At 35.2% G+C, this 23120-nt stretch overlaps 2 protein-coding genes across 4 annotated transcripts; one reads left to right on the forward strand and one right to left on the reverse strand.

The window, feature by feature from the left end:
• Window positions 1–64: 64 nt before the first annotated feature.
• LOC147403313 (receptor-like serine/threonine-protein kinase ALE2) lies at window positions 65–12359 on the reverse strand. 3 transcript variants are annotated; one of them, XM_086438846.1, is made up of 9 exons: window positions 12040–12359; window positions 8004–8096; window positions 7809–7919; window positions 7624–7728; window positions 7119–7451; window positions 6796–7035; window positions 2245–2601; window positions 1922–2162; window positions 65–784 (listed from the first exon to the last, which is right to left on the reverse strand). In XM_086438846.1, the coding sequence occupies exons 1-9, from the start codon at window positions 12143–12145 to the stop codon at window positions 178–180; spliced, it is 2193 nt and encodes a 730-aa protein (XP_086294972.1). In that variant the 5' UTR covers window positions 12146–12359; the 3' UTR covers window positions 65–177. The 3 variants fall into 3 exon arrangements, with proteins under 3 accessions (XP_086294972.1, XP_086294971.1, XP_086294970.1); XM_086438845.1 differs by having other exon boundaries at window positions 7119–7487; XM_086438844.1 differs by having other exon boundaries at window positions 7119–7499.
• A 4405-nt stretch (window positions 12360–16764) lies between these two features.
• On the forward strand, window positions 16765–18339 carry LOC147403314 (protein ELC-like). Its single transcript, XM_086438847.1, has one exon. It carries the CDS (start codon window positions 16901–16903, stop codon window positions 18125–18127), a length of 1227 nt encoding a protein of 408 aa, XP_086294973.1. The 5' UTR covers window positions 16765–16900; the 3' UTR covers window positions 18128–18339.
• The last annotated feature ends 4781 nt before the right edge of the window (window positions 18340–23120 follow it).

Raw genomic sequence — 23120 nt, forward strand, 5'->3', positions numbered from 1 at the left:
AAATAGCTTTACAATTAACAACAAGAAGATCTTATTTCAAATTATGAAAATCAATAGAGATACCTTGCAAATTATTTGATTATTCATTAACAATGTATAACTTAAATATGAATTACAAGAACATAAATTTGCATGATATGAAGATACTTATTCTTGATCTTTACATTTAAAATAGTTTCAATATCCATCAGACCATGCATGCCTTGAAAGAAGCTCATGATCACTCACACTCCCCCTTAGCCCATAAAAATTTGGCTTACAGGTGGTCCTCAAGGGACCTGATTTGCTAAAGGGCTTTGTTGGTTTGTTATCTATTTCTTCCAATGGACTCGAATTGAATTCCATTGTGATCAAAGAAGAGGTGTACTTTTGGGGCAAAGGTGGTGTAACATTACTAGCATTATGTGGATTGCCACCAAAAGGGCTGCAATCCCCACATGCGTCATCCATATCATTGTTTATCAATTTCAAAGCTTGGACAACTTCACCCATGAACGGCCTCTGAGCCACCTCAAGATGAACGCACATCAAAGCAATGGCTGCAACTCGTGCCATGCTGTCAATGTCGTAGTTTCCAGCCAATGTAGGATCCGCCAATTGCTCTAACCCTTCTCTAGTCCTCAGTAGCTGCCTTGCCCAAGTAACAAGATGTTCTTGCCCCTCGGGTTGAGACATATCTACTGGTATCCTTCCTGAAAGAAGCTCCAGCAACACAACTCCATAACTGTAGACATCACTCCTAATAAATAGATGTCCTGCCATTGCGTATTCTGGAGCAACGTACCTGCAAAATCACAGTTTGAAGCTTTTTAATAGGAAAAAATAAAGGGCAAATTACTAAAAGAAAGTTAAATATTTTAATATTTACAAAAAAGAATCTATTTTTTTTCAAAAATTACCAAAACTGAATTAAGTTGTTTGACAGTCCAAAGTTTTAGTAACTCTCTGGACTGTCCAGCATTTTAAACGGAGGCTAAATAAAGCAAGCTATTAAACAGTCCAGCGTTTTAATGATTCGGAGGGCATTTTTGGTAAAACAGAGTATTTTAACACATTAAAACGCTAGACAGTCCAACAAATTACTAAAACCTTGGACCGTCCAGCAACTTAATTCGTTTTTGGTAATTTTTGAAAAAAATAGATTTTTTTTGTAAATATTAAAATATTTAACCCTCTTTTAGCAATTTTCCTAAAAATGTCGTAAGTGTTGTGTCAAATGCATAAAAAAAATACAATTTTACATCTCAAATGAGACCGAGATGACTTGCTCCCGTAATCTTGGCCTTTGATGCATCCAGCGAGATTCTGGGCAGACTTTTCAAAACTTAGCCAAGTTGGTTCGTATAAATCGATTTTGAATATTTTCATATATATAATTAATTTTTAAAATTTTGTTTGTGATCTATATATAATGATAATTGTGATTGTAGCCTTTATTAATCCATTTTATAATATAAAAAATTATTATTATTATTATTATTATTATTATTATTATTTAAATATCATCATTCTCATGTTTCTCTATTCCACTCCATCCAAAGCCACACCATTGAGAGAGTGATATTATTAACTTAAGGGTCAGGATCAGTGAATCATGAAAAAACATACAAATTCTGGCCATCAAAACACAAAATCTAATGGTTGGGAGTAATACATATGCCATTGATACTTACACCAAGGATAAATCTTGACCATTGGATTCATTTACTAACAATCGGAATCATGTATTTTTTGGGTTAGTGAATCTTGACCCTCATTTTATAATGTCATTTTTGTTAAATCCTGGACGAGATGACTCGTCCAAGTTATCTCAGATCGTGGGGTGCTTAGCATAGATAAAAAGTCGGAACTAAAAACTAGGGAAACATGCCCAAATTTAACAATCCAATTTTGAGGTTACAAAAGTTTGAATCCAACATACCCGAAAGTTCCCATGACCCGAGTCGAAATATGGTCACTTCCTTCAATTACTTCCCTTGCCAGGCCAAAATCTGAAATCTTCGGAGTGAAGTCATCTTCCAGCAGAATATTACTTGTCTTAAAATCTCGATGTATTACAAGAGGATTAGAATCCTCATGAAGGTATGCCAATCCTCTTGCTGCTCCAAGGGCAATCTTCATCCGAGCATCCCAATCAAGAGGCTTCTTTTTCTTGTTAGAACCTGAAACATTTTAACATAAGGGGTAATTTACAAGACATGCTATGTGAGTGAAAAAGTGGAAGGTAGTTCAGAAGCTATATACCATGCAAGTGAGACTCAATGCTCCCATTGTGAACAAACTCGTATACCAAGCAGCGGGGATGCGCTTCAAGGCATATACCAATTAGTTTGACGAGGTTACGGTGATGCAATCGGCTAAGCATATTGACTTCTGAAATGAGCTCGCAATATCCATTTCGGTCCTCTCTCTTGAGCAATTTAACAGCAACTTCGGTTCCATCTTCCAAGATCCCATGGTAAACAAGTCCAGATCCTCCTTCACCCAAAATCCTCTTGGAACTAAACTTCTCAGTGGCCTTCTCAAGCTCAGCTAGCGAAAATGCCTTTACCGAGAGTGTACAAGTAGCCATTGAAGAAATAAGGGACGGTTCTGTTGAGCCTACATTAAACATGTAAACTAACTTATTGTAATTTCTTCTTAGAACTATAGGTAGTCTAAATGGTCAAACCATGTGATAAGAAACAATCACAACAGTTTAAAATCTACAAGAGATGTAATACGAGATTGAACAATCAAGCCTAAACCATGATTTGGTGGGATGATTATGAAGTGGGTCCCACATGGGTAGTTTAGGCATTGCAAATAATAGTGGGCAACTGTATTAAATATTAATTGGGATATCTTGTCATAATTTCATGTCATTCTCCTTTTTTATGCACTAGAGGTAGTTTGGTCATTTTTCCAATTTACAAGAGAACAATAAATTTGGGTTATGGGACACTATAAGTTATTTTGTATTTTTTTATTGGAATTGATGAATTAAAAAAATAAAATTGCAACTTGCTATTTTCTTTTCGATGTGCGAAGCTCAAGAAACCAAGATGTGATTCCTATGATAATATTGGAGTGATTTCAATATATCCATCTCTTCTTATGCTCTAGCATTACTCTTCTTCCAAAACCCTAGATTTTTCTCCTATTCCTTCTTCAACATACTGAAAGCCTTTTTATTCCATATCTTACTGTTTTAACCACAATAATACCAATTTCTTATTTGTCCAAAATTATAACCACTTTCTTTAAACCCTTTGCTATTTTATGGCCCTAACTTTGGAAACCCTAAACTTTAGAAAATCCTTATTTCCTCTAAAGGTCCTATATCAACTAGGTACCAGAGCTTAAGTTCAGCCATGTGTAATATTCAACAAAATGAGTTGCTGTTGAAAATTATTGGAAAATCTAATACCCTGGAGACTTGCAACTATCAACCCATTAAGAATTCAACTGATGAAGTACATGGAGAGAATCCCAGTAACCTAAACAATGCAATGGAGGGATATGCCAACAATGAACAAAACATGGAACAACCACTTCAATATTCTAGGCAAAACTCTAGGACTACACGTGCGACAACCACTTCATGTATGTCCATTTTCATGGAGTCTTTAAATTAAGTTAGTAGCCTCTTTGTCCTTTTAGAGGTAATTCTAAAATAGTCCTCCCCTCTTTATGGGTATTTGGATCTTTTTAGGACTCGAAATTTGATATGGTGTCTTGGCTCAATTATGTTAAAATGAACTTTTTTCTTGATGTTATAGCTTCTTTTTTTTGTATTAAGTTTAGTTTTTTCAAGACAACGTTGTTACTTGGACATCAAGAGTCAAGGAAAACAACCTTAACAATTTCAAGGAAGTTTGATAAGGAGCAAAGGGACTATGATTTTGCATCACTTATTAGATTCTACGTGATGAAGATGGTCACTTTACAAATACTAGATTGCCAATATCTTAATATCCAAATAGAGTGTTAATTTCATCATTTATTATCTTCCTTTTTTGCATATCACTAACAAATATAATAACTATTTTTAAAGGGTGGTGTTCGGAGGCCCTAAAGGGAGCCAAACATTTTTTCGATGTATGGGTTAGGAGTTTCGGAATGGGCTGATTTTTGGTGAGGATGATCTCTATGATTAAGAGATCATCCTCACCAAAAATCAGCCCATTCTGAACTTCTAACCCTATCAAAAGTGGTTTACAAAATCAAATGGTCCACGACTTTTCAACTTGTAACTAAGGTTAGAAGTTTCGGAATGAGCTGATTTTTGGTGAGGGTGATCTCTTCACTATAGAGATCATCCTCACAAAAAAATCAGCCCATTCCGAAACTTGTAACCGCTATTTTGAAAAATGTTTGGCTCTCTTTAGGGCCTCCGAACGCTTCCCATTTTTAAATATATTAATATATAATATTTTTATACAACATAATTATCAATACTAATTAAATAATATAAAAATATATATTGTTATTATTTTTATTTTTTTATGATTATTAATAATTGTTAATATTATTATCCATAAATTAATTTTTGTACGACATAAATAAATATATAACTTGAAATTGATAAGATAAGATAAATGAGCAGTTATAACTTATAATGAATAAGTTTTTTCATCTACCACTTTATCTTATTTATTTCATAGGTAACTTTTAAGCTAAATTTTCTACATCTTTTAGTTGCTCTATTCAGTGGAACACATTTAGTTTATAATTGTATTGTACTTTACAATTTAGTTTATATAAATTGTTTGTTTTTTTCATGAAAGTCGTCCAATCTATGTTTCTTAGATTTATGATATTTTCAAAATAATTCTTTGATTAACTAAAAGAATAATTTTTAATAATAAAAAGTAAGTTGTTTTCCATTTTTCAACATGTATTCAACAAAGTATAAAGAAGGTATAAATATTCAAATAAATAACATTGCTTATTTAATTTATGATTAAATGCTTTTTAAATATTCAATGAAGTACCAAGAATATTGATTTAGGTATCTTTTAAATCTTGTTCTAAAATATGATCGTATAATATTTCACATGCATGTTACTAATAAATTCAAATGCATTTCTCATTTTTGGTAGGTTTCACGTAGTGTTTCATGAATGAATGCTTCTTAAAGTATTTCTCAGATTTGCCGAAACCAAATTGCGCCCTCGTTTCCTGTACATGTTTCCCTAGAAACACCTACCCCCGTGAAAAAAGCATTTCCCGAAGGTTAAAACTGAACATTGCCATTAGTTCTCTAAGATTACCTAAATGTTCTTCAAATGGCCAAACGGAGTTCCTCAAATGTTCCCAAGGCCAATTTGTAAAGCAGATTCCAACAACGTAGAAACTAAGGCAATTCTGCAATCATTAAAAGTTTAAAGAAGATTTTGATCGTCCACGATTAAATGGGGAAGACTCCATAAAAGCTATCGAGTAGGGAACAATAGAGATTGATGTTATTAATAATGACAATGGTGACACACCAAATCAAATCTAAAGATAAGGATAGATAATTTAAGAAACGTGGGTTGTGTTTAATGGGATATTTATGCAACTACCTAATTTCTCTATTTAGTGTGATCTTGTGGGAGATCTCGTTTCTCTCGTCTTAATCACCACCTGAGTGGTGGAGCAATGGTTCAACGACCTAGATGTGCTCCCCAAGGTCATGAGATTGAGTCTCCCCCCTGCAGGCCGCAACTTTAACTGATACGCCTATCTGCAGTGGCAAGGTGTATCCGCAAGGATCAATCCCACTCCTAGAGGAGGTGAGGACACCATGTCACTAAAAAAATATGTTTCACTCAGTTATTTCAGTCTAATTGGAAGTCTAACATGGTATCAGAGCCATGAATGGCTCCAATCATGTGATTCGATCGGACATGATCCTCACTTCTACTAATATTTCGTTACCTTCTCATTTCTTTCTCTGTTTCTTAATCCTTTTTTGATCAATAATCCTCTTCATTTACCCCGCATTTTCAATCTCCCACGCATCATAAATGCATTCCATATGATCCTCACTTCCATCAGTTATAATCTCCATTGAGGTAAATTGCCACACGATGCAATCAAATGCTTTTGGGAGAGATCACGAGTTCATGACAGATTTAATCTAGCGGTCCATTGGCTTTGACCGACTCCAAGATGAGCAAAATGCAACAAAGATGAACTTCACATACTGGCAATGACCACTGACAACATGATTGACATTTTTTTATAAAATCAACCTTTCAATCAATGAGATCATGATTGATACAATTATAACCAATATCATTTTTCCTATGCCTCCAATATGTTTGAAAACATCATATAAGACAAAGCTAACCAAACCCTAGAATGCAAATGGAAAGAGTTATAATATGAGGTTGCAACCATTCAGTCATAGTTCACCAAGCTATGTCATGATGTAAAATTACGAATCAAAGTTTAGTACCCTGACCAAACCCTAGAATGCAAATGGAAAGAGTTATAATATGAGGTTGCAACCATTCAGTCATAGTTCACCAAGCTATGTCATGATGTAAAATTACGAATCAAAGTTTAGTACCCTGAAATCATGCCAGTTTGAAATAGAAGGTTCTTGAAAATGCTGTCTGATTAACAAACCATGTAAGAGATTTCAATACAATAAACCTCTGATTGCCAATTATCCACTCCTAGAGGTATGCATTCTCAGAAGTTCATGCCTAATAATAATCATAGAACAACTAGGTTTTCTTATTGGATGATAACTTAAATAAGAGTAACAACATAATGATCTCTACAGCACTAATAGAACAATAAAGTAATACATGATCTTACCAGGTCCCCTAGCAATAGGTGTTGTAACCGGCCCAATGGCTGTCGATGGTCTTCTGCACACCTCGCTTATTATAAAGATGGAGATGGTTGCAAACCATACCAAGAATACTACCAATGCAGACAAAGTAACGATAACAATGGTTCTAACATAATTCTTCTGGGAGTTGCCGAGAACAATTGCCGGGACAGGATGTTCTTGACCTCCACTCGGATCATTCCATGTTGCAGACGATTGAAGCCCTGATAATGACACTTTCAGACACTACAATAGTATAAATCACAACAGTAAGAAGCTTAAAAGAAACATCAGTTGAAGTTATTACCTGGATAATGTGCATATATCACTTCATAATCACCAAAAAGAGTCATATTAATGAGCACCTTCTTCTTCAAAAATCTCTCGGAAATCAGTAAAGCAGTGGTGTTATCAAATTTATCCACCAGAGGGACCAACTCAATATCTACTACTGCTTTCTCCAGATCTCGACCAGCAGCACTTGCACCCCTTATACTCACTTGACTTTGTTTCAAGAATGTGCCTGATGCAACCTCGATAGCTAGCTCTTGAGACCGAAACAATACTACATACGGAGATACTCCGAGGTGTAGTTTAACTTGCATAGGAAGTACACAGCCACAAGGTGAACCCATTGGAGCTGAAATAAGTGGCTCTAGACAAGTATTATGACAACCTTCCAGAGATTCTAATATTAGAACCATTGAATTGGATGATATTAAAATAATGTCATAAAGAAGCTGATCATAGAAATGAGAGAAGCTGGAATAGCAAAAGAATTTTTTGAAATTTAAACTCGTCAGAGCTCAAACCTTGACTACCAGATATGGTGGAAGGGGTTGGTGACGCAGCATGACTTCCCTTCCTATGATGGTGATGTTTTAAAGAGGATCTGCTTCTAGGACGGGCAGCAGAGCCTGAAAATGATGAATTATATAGTTAAGAAAAGTTAGAAAATCGTGATGTTAGGCGTTGAGGTTAATAACATAAAGTTTACCTTGAAATGTTGGAGGTGCAGGAGAAGGTGCTGGTCCCAATGAAGATTTAGCTGTCCATGGTTCTGGTAGTTCAGATGGAGCAAACCTCCGACTCATTGGCATGAAACTTTCTGCAAATAGAAGTTTAAAACTGGGGATGTTACATGGGAGGTGCACATATTAAAGTGAAATGTCAGAAAAATCTGGAAAAGCACCTTGAATAGCTGGTACGGTTACTCTAGGATTTGCAGAAGGATGTCCTCGGACAAATGCGATCAAACCCGAGTTAACAGAAGAAGATTCTCTTCCTGTAATAAAATAATCAAGCAAACAAGTCATAAATGACAAGAAGAATGATAATACACCAGTCTACCCTTGAAAAGAATCCATGCAGTTTCCATACATGATGCAAAATATAATCAAATGGCAACTTTCATTTTCCAGTAGTAAGGCGTTTTATCAATCTATCTCAGGCAATTCAAATCACTACCAAAATAAAAGCTCTTCTTTCCCATAAATGTGTGGAACTGAAAAGAAAATAGTGGAGATTCTCAGGCCACGTGCAAAAACAAAAAATTGAACAATTAAGAATCTCTTTGATGGATCAAAGTGGTAAAATCTTTATGCTTCCCACAACTGTGAAATGGGTTCTCTGATTCAATGTCATTCGTAGGCCTCAACAAATAGATCCATCTACTTTGAATAGAGGTCATTTGATCTCTCCCTAACCCCTACCATAAGTTCAGATATTGGTACCATTCAGCATATTTCTAAGCTCATATGAGATGGTACAACGCAATGGAAAAACATAATATGCTCCGATTCGAATATAGATTACAATATATTATGTTTAATGCTTGGATTGCCTACAAAAAATAATGTTGAGTGAAATAGTACTGCTTTCTCATGACTAACAGAAACTTTAAAGAAGAAAAGAACAAGAGACTTGAATGTGAAGAAAACTATAGTGTAGGGAAAATAATTAAGAACACCAACAACAAAATGGGAGAAGCAACAAACCAACCAAACTATCTTATATAAAGATGAAATCATCAAAACGACAACCCCTTAGTTCCTTCAGAAGCGCAGATGTTGTGAAATAAAAGGGCCCTGGTCGTGAGGATCAAGGTTAAAATCATGTCTCAAGGCAATGTAAAAAAACCAAGTCAGTCTCAGCCGAGACATGTCGAAGCACTCCAAGACAATCCGAAATATTCAATGTTTCGAGGTAAAATTTTCATACCAGTCTTGGCCAAAACATTCAGAGAAGTATGAAACTTCAAACCATGCTGAGGATAATAGCTTCAAGCGTCTCCTTATCAAAATCTCTTACATTTCTCTCCTTCCATAGAGACCAATAGAACACCAAAGAGAAGAATCCTCCGTAAGTGCTCCCCTTTCTCGGAAAAACTTTCTATTACCATCCATTTTAAAAGAATATAAACTAACCCAACATCCAAGTTCCAAAACATGCAAAGATTCAAGAAGAATTCCAGCCAAATAGCCAAAGAAAACGGGCAATGGATGAGAAAACTGTCCACCAACTACTTTGAAGACTCACACATGATGCACATGTTTGGGGATATGGTGGCTTCCATTAATTGATTGATCGATAGTGAGAATTGTGTCTAGCGTAGCCATCAAGTGAAAACCTTGGTCGAAAGAGGGTATTCCTTAATGAGCCTAACCAGGAAAATAGAAGGTCCTTGCAAGATATAGCCGAGTAGAAAGATCTAACAGAAAATTTGCCATTTGGGGATCATATCCAGTATTTGATCGGTGTATGGATTAAAAACAACTCCATTAATCATCTCATGGAAATAAACCAAGATATCAATTTACCAACCATTTAGGTTTCTTCCAAAGTCAAGTTTCCATGTCAATAGCTAGCAATAACATCGTTGCTCTTTGAGAAAGAAACATGGAGGTGGGTTCAAGCCTTGAAGGAGAACCTCAATACCATCCTTAATCCCATAGTATTGTTCACATCTTATGTAAATAGGATATCATTCCTAAAAGTATAGAAATGCTTCATGATACCTTTCCGTACCTCGTCCCATATGTGTAAGATGGCAGTAATCCTCCTATAAAGGCTGATCATTTCCTCAACATATCACTATAACCTCTGCCCAACAAAAATTGTATTCATATCCTTCAAATTTATCAAGCCAAGACAACACATACTCGACTCCACTCAACAAGGGGATATTGGTGGGAACATGGTTTTAAAACTCGTTTTGACGCCTTGTCTCGTCCATGAACAAGACCGAGTCATCTCGGACGAGTTTTCCAATGCATTTGAGTCATCTCGTTCAAAAATGAGAAAAAATGAACTGTGATTTAAAATCTTGTCCGATACATTTGACTTGTCTATCCATCTTGTTGGTGGACGATACCGAGACGTATTAGACGAATCGTCTCAGTCTCGGACGAGATTTAAAACCATGGGTGGGAATGATCTCAATTCTTTTAACAAAACACTCTTATCATTTTCTCCCAACAATTAACCAAAAATATTGGAATATAAAAAGAAAATAGGTAATAACTAGATTAAAGTTCTTTTAATCAAAGTAAACCACTTAAGATAGGTACTTTTTGTTGTGTAAATGTCTTGTATTTTGTTGTGCTATGCAGAGTTGCGGGGGTGCAGGGGGCAACGCCCCCACCGGGGGTCCTATTTTGGGGAGTTTTAGTTGTTTTGATAACTCTCGGTTATATAAATAGAGATCTCTAGGGCAGTAAAACCTATGAGAAAATAGTGATTATTCTTGTTCTGTCCCGTGGACGTAGGCACACTGCCGAACCACGTAAATCCTTGTGTTTTGTGAGTTTTGTTATTTCGTATTTTTCACACTTTTCTTCCACAACACCAACCTCCTCTCACAATGCTTCATTATCGGATCCCAGTCAGTCTTTGTTCCATAACTAGCACCCAAAGAGAGGCCTAGACTGAAAAGAGAGTCCTTCTTGGCTGCTAACCCGTAACTGACAATCCTCCTCCCAGCTAAAAAATGGGAATATAAGAGATGCAACTAATAAGGGAAGAGACAACAGCCTCCCAATCAGTAAAGTTCATTCCGAATCCAAAATTCCAAAACAACTCTTCCCAATCTGAATCTTGAAATTTTGAAAGGGTATTTAAATAATTTTATTTTTCTGTTATAAAGTGAATTAATAGAAGCTCAATCACAAAATCTCATTCCATAGATCACATGCATTCAAATTATTAAAGATCAATTATATTTGAATTAACACGAGCATATAGACACACCCATGGTTTCAAATCTCATCCGAGATTGAAATAACTCAACCAAGTCATCTCAGTATCGTGCACTAACGATACACGAATTCTCATGTGTCTAAAATTGCACAACAATTCATTTGACAAAGGAGATGACTTGGGTGGTTTTTTGGAAATCTCGGCCAAGTCAACAAACTCGTCCAGTCGATCAGGATTTTGTATTTTTTAATAAAATAATTATTTTCTATGATTGACACATTTATTATCTGAATAGAAATATGATCTTATAATCAAGCATCTTATGATCTACCGTATTTTATAATAAAAAATATAACTATTTACAAATATACATTAGGGTGGCGTTCGGAGGCCCTAAAGAGAGCCAAACATTGTGTCAAACATTTTTTCAATTTATGGGTCAGAAGTTTCAGAATGGGCTGGTTTTTTGTGAGGGTTTTTTGCGAGGGTGATCTCTATGATGAGGGGATCATCCTCACCAAAAATCAGTCCATTCCGAAACCTCTAACCCCTAATTTGAAAAATGTTTGGCACAATATTTGGCTCTCTTTATAGCCTCCGAACGCTTCTCTGTATATTAATGTATACTTGTAAAACCGAGTTAAATAGTTTACTCGTCTGAGATGAGATGACTCGCCCAAGACCACTCGGTCTCGTCCATGAAAGAGACGAGGCGTCAAACAGAGATCTAAAACCGTGACAATTGACACACACACACACACAACCAGTTGACTCGGTCGAGTTTTCAAAAGATTGGCCGAGATTCAAAATCTCGTACAGAGATGATTATTATGGTCACGCTCGAATCGTTGGGAGGCCGATTCACAGTGGAAAATCTCACTCATATGCCTCCCAGACCGAGACCAATACGACTTATCCGAATCGGCCTCGACCGATATAAACAACCATGAAAAACATCAATTCCACAACAAATTAACTGATTTTAATCTATAATTCTGAAGTTTCATAAAATCAGAGATACGCGTACGTACCATTAGCAAAAGCAACCAAATTGAGCAGAATAAGAAGCACTACAAGACTCATCACTCCATTAAAGTCTGCAACTCGTTTCCCCGAAAACAAATTCATGAAAGTCATCTTCAGAACTTGAATCCACTGAGAAGGAGATGATCAAACGCGACTGCAAAACGATTAAAGATGATGAGATAATAAACCCTAGCTCTTAGAGAGCAATGTAGTAGGTGAGAGTGCGAATCTCCGAAATTTGGCGTTGGAAATTTGAGAGAATTGGCCTACTGTTCGGGTTTTATGTGTTTGTGTGTCTGCAGGTGGAAGAGACAGAGAGAAAAGGAGGGAGAAAGATTGAAATTTTTCTGACAGCAAAACAAATGAGGTGAGAACGGTTTCGATGCTCCCTCTTGTATAGGGAGATTGTATACCAATCGCTAATAGATGGACACGTCATTGTCCCAATATTGATGAAATTCCATTTATGTGAAAAAAATAATTTGCTACGTTTCTTGATATAAATTTTTTGATGTACTCCCACTGAAAATGTATTGTGTTGTTTTCAATTGATCATCGATAGCCTCGTAGATTACGTGATTTTGAATTGAATCGTGATGAATGCACACGATTTTTGGTAAGCTGTTGGTAGGCAGTTGATATGGCAAAGACATAGAACCATAGCTATATAACAAAGCATATTTATGGACCCTACCTAGTTACAATTATTTCAAATATGAAGATTGAGATAATATGTGGGGTTTACATAATTCTACTTTATTATCTTTCTCTTTCTTCTTTTTTAACTTTATTGTCCCCCTTCCACTTTTTTATAATATTCCTCTAATTTTATTATCTTTCCTATTTAGTTATAATTTGGTGGGCCTCACTTCAGTTATAATTTTGTGAGAGGATAAACATCCCCTAGAATACAGTGAAGTGGGGTCCACACCACTTTTATTATATTTCTTCTAATTTTATTATCTTTCCTATTCAGTTATAATTTGGTGGGTCCCACTTCAGTTATAATTTTGTGGGAAGATAGACATCCCCCTAGAATACAGTGAAGTGGGGTCCACACCACTTTTATCATATTTCTCCCCTCCCCCCTCCCCCCTCCTTTCATCTTTTTCAATAATATCCTTCTTGTTTTATCTCTCTTTTGTCTTCTCTTTCAACCAAATCCTTTGTAACTCTATTATTTTTTCTCTTTTACCCCTCTTGGTATGGAACAAACTATAATCTATATAATAAAAAACAACAATGGACTCATTCTACTACAATTTTGTCAGTTATAAAAAGAGAGACAATAGAGTGGGTCCGTATAAACCCACTTTATTCACTTTCTTCATCTGTTCATTTTTATAAAAACTCTTCAATTTTATTGTCTTTCATGTCCTCCCCTTTTTCAATAACACTATTCTAATTTTACTATCACATTTCTTTTACTTCTTTAATTCTAAAGAGGATGCTCCTGCCATAGTGTCACAGTCATGTTCTTTAGAAGCGAGGTCGTTCGATGTAAGGGGTGTTAATTCACAAGTAAACTTATAAAAATAATATCCGCACATACAATACGTAGCTAGCAAGTAAGAGAATGGGACAACACGAGACAAAATCCAAAGATAACTTTGTTAATATAATATTGATTAGGGGTGCAACTCAATTCGATTCAAACCGAAAACCGAACCAAACCATGCAATTTGGATTGGTTTGGTTCAGTTTAAATTATTACCGGTTCAGTTTCGGGTTTAAAAAATGAAGAACTAATTAATTCAATTCGATTCTCAATTCAGATAATATAAAAAATTGAATCAAACCGAAAATCGAACCGTTATTAATATAATATTAAATATTAAATTTATAATTGATTTTTCATTTTTTACCCAAAACCTTTCGGTTCCCACTTTTCTCTGTTCTCTCTCATTCTCGTCTCTTGCAGCAATCGTGCGGGTTCAACTCCAACTGTCGACGGTCACCCCTCCCTCCCTCCCCCCCTCTTTCTCTCTCTCTCTCTTTCGTCTCTTGCCATTTGTGCGACTGTGCGACAGTACGATTGCAACTGTGTTTACAACTCAACTCCGGCGATCGGCTATGGGCTACAACTCTTTCTCTTTCTCTCTCTCGTCTTAAAGTAAGGAAGAATCTCTCTCTCTCTCGGCGTGCGGTTACTGGCGTGCGACCGAGGGCGTGTGGCTGGTTGGCTGCAGGTGGCCGACGGATCTCTCTTTCTCGGCGTGCAGCTGCAGGTATTTCTCATGGAAACCCATTTTGTTTTGGGTTTTATAGTTTTGAAAAATAATTAAATTTTTCAATAAATTTTAGAAACCCAATTTTTTTTAAAAAAAAAAATTAATCTAACCGAATTTAGACAAATTTATCATGTGTTTACATAATTTTGATAAATTATTTTTGACAAATTTGTGTACATAATTTTTGACAAATTTTTGATAAATTTGTGTACATAATTTTTTAATTCGGTTCAACCCAACTTAATTCATCATGTGTTTACATAAATTTGACAAATTTGTGTACATAATTTTTGATAAATTTGTGTACATAATTTATAAATTCGGTTCACACCCAATTTAATTCATGTGTTTACATAATTTTTGATAAATTTGTGTAAGTTATTTTTTACAACCCATGGAATCGAACCGAACCAAACCGAACTAAGATCGGTTTGGGTTGGTTCGGTTCTAGATCAAATCGGTTCGATTCTGATTCTAATATAATGGAACCGATCTTAGTCGATTCGATTCTGATTTTACTCTAAACCAAACCAACCCGAACCAAGTTGCACCCCTAATATTGATTATACAATGTAACATGTTATAAAATCAAATAGGTGTATTACAAGTAACTGATGATTTATGACACGTGGGAGTCCACGTAACCTGATACGAGGGCTTGGAGTCAACGTGGAATACGATCATGACACATAGACACAATATTCTATACATACTATAAGGTGTCGCAAACGCACGTGCAACAAAAGGACTTATTTGTATTTAAAATATTTATTAAATGATTTTTTAATATTATATTAAATTGTAAAAAAGATATTTTTGTAACATTTAGAACTAACCTAGTGATTCTAAAACCATCATTTCTCACTTTTGTTTATGGGACGACAAATACATAAATCGTACGGATTTTTCAAGAAAATCAACAACGGTGGACCTTCCCATCATTTTAAAAGCACTTCTTAATTTCAAAGGAACGTTGGAAACCAAAAGCATTTTCGTGTTCCTCTCATTCATAATTGACTTCTCACTTTTGTAGGAAGTCAAAAGCTGAATGTTCCCTGAAAGATGATTTTAAAATCTAATGTTATTTCAAGGGCCCATATACGTTCCTAACGTTGTACCAAGTTTACATTGGTTTTTTTATGACTTTATAAAATTTTAACGTGTTTCAAAATTAGATCTTCATTTTTCTCCATTTCAAAAAGGACATGATCTCTCCTTCCTTCTCTGATTGCAAGTAAGAACATTCATTTGTTGTCTCATAAGCTTGATGCATGATTGAAAAGATTTGTGCTTCACGTGCCGTAAGTCCAATGTGAAACTAAGGTGGAATGTAATTCTTCTATTCTCATTAATCTCTGAATGTTTGACCCAACTCTCGCTTGATCCACACACACACACACACAAATCAATCTCTTTAGTAGATTATACCAATTGGATTCTAATTATTATTAATTTTGATTTTTTTTTTTAAATATCATAAATCCAATGACTTGAAATTATAAATGAGATGGGTCTTCTTATGTAAATCCACTAGAAAATCCAAAGAAGTTGCATGAATTGGTTGAATAAACATAATGTCTGTGGTTAATAAAAAACAAAAAGAGAGAAATAGATGAGGGCATTTAAAATTTTTCCAAAAGATAGAAGACGTGGAATTCAGAGAAGAAAAATTAGAGAGTTGTTATTGGCACCCCAACTTTAATTTATTTTCCACCATTGACTTATTATTATTATTAATTATAATTGAAATGTAATAAATAAAAGTTGAGGTGCCAATAGCAATTTTCAAATTAAAGATTTTCTACCAATTGTGTAGTAGAAATTTAAAATGATGGATGAGAGAAGAGTTTCAATTGATTAAAAATAGTTACCAATATGAAGATTAAATTTTTTATGAAAATAAAAAATAAAGGATTTTATGAAAAATAAAGAAAACGTGTATCGTCACACCAACTTTTACTAACACCACCCAAATGTGGGTTAATTATTGGGTGAATCAACCTTTCATGCATTGACTATGACAAAAATTTAAGTTTTGTACACTGATAATTTTAATTCAAAAAATGTGCTTTTCCAATGAATTTGTCACTTTTATAATATACGAATTCATGAATTCGTCACTTTTGGATAAAATACTAATGATTTTGTTATATCAGCGATCTCGCTGGTAATTTATCAATGAATTCATTGATTATAAAAGTGACGAATTCATTAGGAAAACATGTTTTAGAAATTTAAATGAACGGTGTACTAAACTGAAATTTTGACATAAGTTGTGCTGTGCATGTTTCGGGAAAAATCCGTAATTCTCTAGTGATTACATATGAATTGGAGTGCTGTAAGTAAAACTTGGGGTGGTAATAGAATCTCTCATCACCAAAATTTGAGTAGTTGATTCGTCCAAGTCGGATCAACGCAAACCGGTTCAAACCAGACTCGAGCGGTACTGAGCCGGTCCAAAAGCCGGCTTTTAAAACTTGTTTTTTCTTTCTCATCTCGCTTTCTGGTTTATTCTTCTGGTTTTCGATCTCCACCTCCATCGTTTTCTAGGGTTTCTTCTTCAAGTTTTCGATTTACTTAACCTTCTAGGGTTTTTTCTTCTTCTTGTTCTCCATCTCCATCTCCATCTCCATCCATGGTTTCTCCTTCACCACACACAGCGCAAAACGCGCAATTCATCCAACAATTCCTCTCAAACGTCCTCTCACAACGCGGCCCTTCATCTCTCCCATACTCCGAAGATGTAAAATGGCTAACCCGCCAACATCTCTTAACCCTAATCGAAACCTACCCAAGTCTCCAACCCAAAACCGCAACCTTCACACACAACGATGGCCGAACCGTAAATCTCCTCCAAGCCGATGGAACAATCCCCATGTTCTACCTCAACGTCACCTACAACATCCCCATCAATATATGGCTTATGGAAACCTACCCTCGGCACCCTCCATGCGTCTACGTTACGCCCACTCGTGACATGATCATCAAACGCCCTCACCCTCATGTGAGTCCATCTGGACTTGTTTCGATCCCTTATTTGCATAATTGGATCTACCCAAGTTCGAATCTTGTCGATCTCGTTCGAAATTTGAGTCATTGTTTTGCTCGTGATCCGCCTCTTTATACTCGTCAAACCCGTCAAAACCCTAACCCTAATGAGAACAATTCATCGATTAATCTTTCTCCATCACCGTCTGTATCGTCTGGGATTGTTCGGCCGGCGATTCCCCCTAGGGTTTATTCGGCATCTCCTTATGGTGGGCGGCTTCCACCGTCTCCACAGAGACAACAATCGACGGATGATCCGAATGAGGTTTATAGAAAAAACGCGATTAATAAGCTTTTGGATAGCTTACATGGAGATATAGGGGTTATGAGGAAGAATCGAGAGGCGGAGATGGAAGGATTGTTTAATGCTCAAGCAATATTACGGCAAAGAGAGGAGCAACTTTCGAAAGGGTTTAGGGAGATGTTAGGGGAGAAAGAAGGATTAGAGCAGCAATTACAGATGGTATTGATGAATACGGATGTTTTGGAGGCTTGGTTGAGGGAGAACGAAGAGAAGACGACAATGAACAAAGGGAATGTTGTGGAGGTTGATGACGTGTTTCAGCCTTGTGATGCTCTTTCGAAACAGATGCTTGACTGTACAGCAGCGGATTTGGCTATCGAAGATGTGGTTTATTCTATGGATAAGGCGGTCCAGGAAGGATTGATACCGTTCGATCAGTATTTGAAGAACATTAGGGCATTATCGCGTGAGCAATTCTTTCATCGTGCTACTTTGGCTAAGGTTAGGGCTGCACAGATGCAAGCTCAAGTTTCTAACATGGCAGCTAGGGCATCACAGTATGCAATGTAAATGTATGGATTTTTGCTATATTCTCAGCATACATTGAAGAATTTTCTTCCATAAGGTTAGTTTTAATGTGAAATTTGTTCTTCTGCCATTCTTGTATATGTCGTGTTTAGATTTTTCTTTCTCAATTTTCTTTGGGAAGAAAATAAAATTTTTCTATTAAACAATTTATAATCATTATGTAATAGATATGTGGAAACTTATTCTTTATGTAATTTGTTGGTATGAATGCTCTACATATTGCAATTGCAATGCTAATTGTTGCTAACTGCTAAGAATAATATCGTAATTCTTCCAATCTCAACCTGAGATTTGGACTTATTTTTTGTGTTCTAATTAGTATGAGAACTTCATGACTCTGGAAAAGGGTGCACCTAAAGTGGTAGCTTGCGAAGTTGTTTTGGTTTATGATTGTTGATGCCACAACCTGGGTTCAAAATCCACCTTCATCCGTTGATTACTAACCACTAACCCGTGTGCCTAATAAAAAATTGAAAAAGAGGGGAGTGGGGAGGGAGTACATCTAGTTTGATTACACTTTCTGCAAGGCATCATATCTTCTTTGTTTTGTTATGTGCTCCTTAATGGTAGAAATTATTTCTTTGACGATCTGTTTTGAGTTTTGGTTGACTTGGAGCTACTCTTTTCAAAGTCCAAGCATATTTTGTGGGGTTTGATCCCTTTTGCTATTTGTTGGGGCGTTTGGAAGTAGAGAAACAAACAAATCTACAAAGGAAAGGAGTTGTCTGTGAAGGAATTTGTCTTGTCCTCCTTAGCTTTGTTGTTTTTCTAGTGTAAGCTCTTTAAAGAGTTTAGGGGTATTTTCCTAGAAGATTTCGTTATAAGGTGGGATGGGGTAGTGCGGAGTAGTGCGCTTGAGGTTGTGGGTTGTTTTTTGATCGTTGTTGTGTTTCTTGTTCCGTTTTCTTGGGTGATCACCTCAACCTCTCTTTTTAATAAAATCATCTCTACTTATAAAAAATAAATAAAAAATTCCATGGGGGCATAAGAGTGTTCTCACTTCTTCCTCTTTCTTATATTGATGGAAATCAAGAAAATTCAAAGTTAGAAAAAGGAATTTTTAAAACCGTTGATTTTGATATAGAAGTAATTTCATTTTTTAAAAGGAGACTATTAAGAATAATAATTATATTGTTTATACCATACCGAGTCAGGTTCTTCTCCTTACCCGCATTGAATAGATCATATTGAGCAAAATCTTCTTCATGTAAAACCTCCCTTTTTAATAAAATTATCTCTACTTACTAAAAAAAAAGTTCCACGGGGCATAAGAGTGTTCTTGCTTCTTCTCCCTTTTTTGTATCCATGAATTTTCCTTAGGTCCATGTCACCTCTATTTCAAAGTTCTTAGTTTTTAGACATAAAGAAGGGATTTTATGGAGTTTCTCTCTTTACCGATTTGTTGAGGGATTTAAAAGAAAGGAATAACTGAGTTTTTCTTTGGAAGGAGCACTCTTTCTACAAGGTCCTCATCAACATTTTAGGGTTCATTTTATATCGGTGTGAAGCTTTTGAGGATTTCAAGTGGTTCAGTTTTGAGAATTTCCTTTTAGATGGGATCTTGTTTGTAAAGTGAGCTCATATTGTTTTCTTTGGGGGTTGAAGATTCCTTCCAAAGTTCGTTTTTTTATTTGGCTAGCCTCCCTTGGTAGACTCCCTACTTTAGATCTTATTTCATGTGGAATGATACCCCCCAATTGTTGTTTTCTTTGTAAATCAAGTGCTGAATCAGCGGACCATATTCTTATTCATTGCGAGTTTTCGGCTTCCATTTGGGCCAATTTTTTGGCCATCTTCAAGATCTCTTGTGCTACCCCTTCCTCTTTGCTGGCATTCTGTCAATGTTGAGACCATTCCGTATTCTCCAGGAGGAAGAAAATCTTGTGGAAATTCCTCCTCTTGCTACTCATGTTTTTCCTTCTTTTCATCTCATTTACTTGTATCAGGCAGGTCTTTGGATGGTTTAATGAAAATGTCTTTTTATCTATAAAAAAGTAATATCATTTATAACACCTACGTGGGTTCAATGCCACCTTTGCCTCTGTCAAAACAATGGAGTCATAAACAAAAAATGTAGAGAAAATCAGGGGTGACATGCATGCCCCATGGGATTAGTTGGATGCTCTAAGAGGCCCGATTACCTATAAGGTATCAAAAAAAAAGTTGAGAAAATCAGGGAAGGTTATTTTTTTTGGAGAAGTCAGGGAAATAAAGATAGGTTATTTCAATGAGATTACTGTTACTCTTTTCTTTAAGATTTCAGATATGCCCTATGTAGATAAAGAAAAGAAAAATTCTCCTCTGAGAATGAAAGGACTGTAAGTTTGAAAGACCCAACACATACCAAAGAGAATCCTTGTGACTTCACAGTTTATGATTCACACTTTCCCTGTTATCTTTGCATTTGATACTCCTATGAATAAGATGGTCAAAATTAACTATTTTTTTTTCAATGTCAGCCATCCATGAGAAAGTGTCCATATAGGAGATTCTTGAATTTCAGTGTAAGCATAATAAATTGGCGAATTTGACATTTTTACTTTGATTAGTTGTAGTTGTTTTACTTCAATGCTTATTTTTTTTGATAAATAAATAAAAAAAAAAAGAAAAAAAAAAAGCATGGAAGTAAAACAACTACAACTAATCAAAGTAAAACAGAGGTTTCTGTATGATGTTATTTAAGCCATGTACTTTTGCATTTATCTCAATCACCATTGTTTATAAAAAAATGTTGGGACAATGCCTAGTAAATTATATGATAGTCGTTCATGAATAAGGTAAGAATAATGGATCGGAGGCTAGGTTGAGGGAGGAGAACGTTCATGGGGCATTTGTTTCAATTATTTGATTCTTATTCAAGATTATGATTTTGGATTGTTAGTACCCAATTTTGGAGGCTTTGCTTGTTTTGCCGATGATGTTTCCACAGTTATGATACGAAATAATTATGCACCTAAACTAAGTGTGGCTTCAGCTCAAAGTTGTAAGAAAGGAGGCCTGCATCATTTCTGATTTTAGTTGATTTCCATTATTTGATTATAGTTGATTTCAATTTCTGATTTTGGGAGAATCACTTATATAATTCTTCATTCAAATGTAACTTCTAATTCTAGAATCAGATTTTGGGAAAGAGTCGGTAACGGGATTTTTGGCATTTTGTGATTCATGTTGTGAGTGTGAGTAAAAGACCCTTGTACAAAGTTTTATAGACATGGATTGGTTTTTTGCGTGCATGTGGTCAGTGTGCCACATTCCTTAATCTAGCATGTTAAGGCTTAAGCCCCCAATAACAACCAATGTTATCAAGTCGTGTGCTTGAGGCGCGCCTCAAGGTGAGCCGCAGCAGTAACGCCTTAGTGTAAGTAAGGCAGGTAGGTTTTTCAAGGAAGAGGGGGAGGCGCATGAGGCGAAAATGTGATTTTTTTTTTCTTTTTTTTTTTTGTAAATCTCTTTTAATTGGTTGACCTAACCTATTAAGTTAGGTCATGTTGAACCATCTACACATATATTTCCATTCTACAATTTTGTTTTTACAAATTTTACAATTTACTAATTATTGATGAGGGTTATGTGTTACATGATGAGTGATGCTTTGAGGCTTGTCCATAGTTGATATTTTTGAATTTTAAAACTTGTCCTTTGTTTATTTTACTCTCGGCATAAAGAGGTTGTATGAGATTTTGTCTTAAATTTTTAAGTTTTAAATTTCAATTTAATTTATGATTCGTGCGTCCTTATTTTTGTGATATTTTATTCATACTTGATTTTATTATTTATTTTTTTACTTGTTTATTGTGGTTTAGTCTAGCCTATTTATAGAGATTGAAATACTAAATATTTGTATATAAATATAAATTTTATATTTATTGTAATTGTAAAATATTTATAAAGTAGTGTAATGTACTTTCACTATTTCATTTTTGATTTATGTGATTTTTTAATTTAATTACGCCTTCCTTCACTCAAGTCTGCCCCTCGCATTATGCCTTAGGTACTAAGAGGCTTTTGCTCCTTTCGCCCTTTATTAACTACATTGGTAACAATCATGGTTGCAAAATTTGCCCAATATTCAGATATATTTGATTTTTTATTTAATTATTATTTTTGTTGGAAATTTGAAGGTTTGCCACTTTAGTCGGTGATTAATCGCATAGATTATATGTATATCGATTTAATCATTGATTAATGAATGTATATATGTTCAATAGGAGTATCATACTTGGACCTTTTATGAGCCTCCCAATCCTGCCCAAAAATCAATTTGATTATTGTTAGTTATTCCATCATTGCTTTTCTGAACCTTGAGAATTGCAATGATCGTTAATGTTTCTTTACCATCACTGCTTAGAAAAAAAAAAAAAATCTTAGACTTTATTAATATAAAGAGAATTTCAACATTTAGGAATGAGTTTCCAATATTTGGAACAAGGTTCAAAAAATATCATAACGCATGTGCAGATACACGTTGGTGTCGGCCAAGACTGATATAAATAAAACATGAGTAATAATTTTTTGACACCTCTCTCTGACACTCCCCTGCGTACCCATCACAGAGACATAGATCATTTTGCCTTGGGATATTATTAATTATAAATCTTTTTCTTATGTATCCCGAGGTAGTTGATATATGATTTTATGATGAGAGGTGTCAGCCATGTGTCAGATGGGCATGACATGGGCGAGCTGTTCAGAGAGACTGCTTGACAGGTAGGGCTGTTATTGGCCTGGCTGTCGATGATTAGGTTACTAGGCTCGTTAAGTTTAGTGGGCCTGGTTTGATAATTTATATTATAATATTTAGAGAAAAATATTAAAAGAGGGTATATTTAAAAATTATCAAAAATGAATTAAATCTCTGGATTATTCAACATTTTAAATAAAGACTAAATTATTGGGATGTTAAACCAAACTATTAAAACACATCTTAATAATTCTAAAGGTATTTTTGATAAAGTAATGTATTTTAACATATTAG

This window comes from Akebia trifoliata, chromosome 4 (assembly GCF_017979445.1).
Source record: "Akebia trifoliata isolate Shusen 1 chromosome 4, ASM1797944v1, whole genome shotgun sequence".
Lineage (NCBI taxonomy): Eukaryota > Viridiplantae > Streptophyta > Magnoliopsida > Ranunculales > Lardizabalaceae > Akebia > Akebia trifoliata.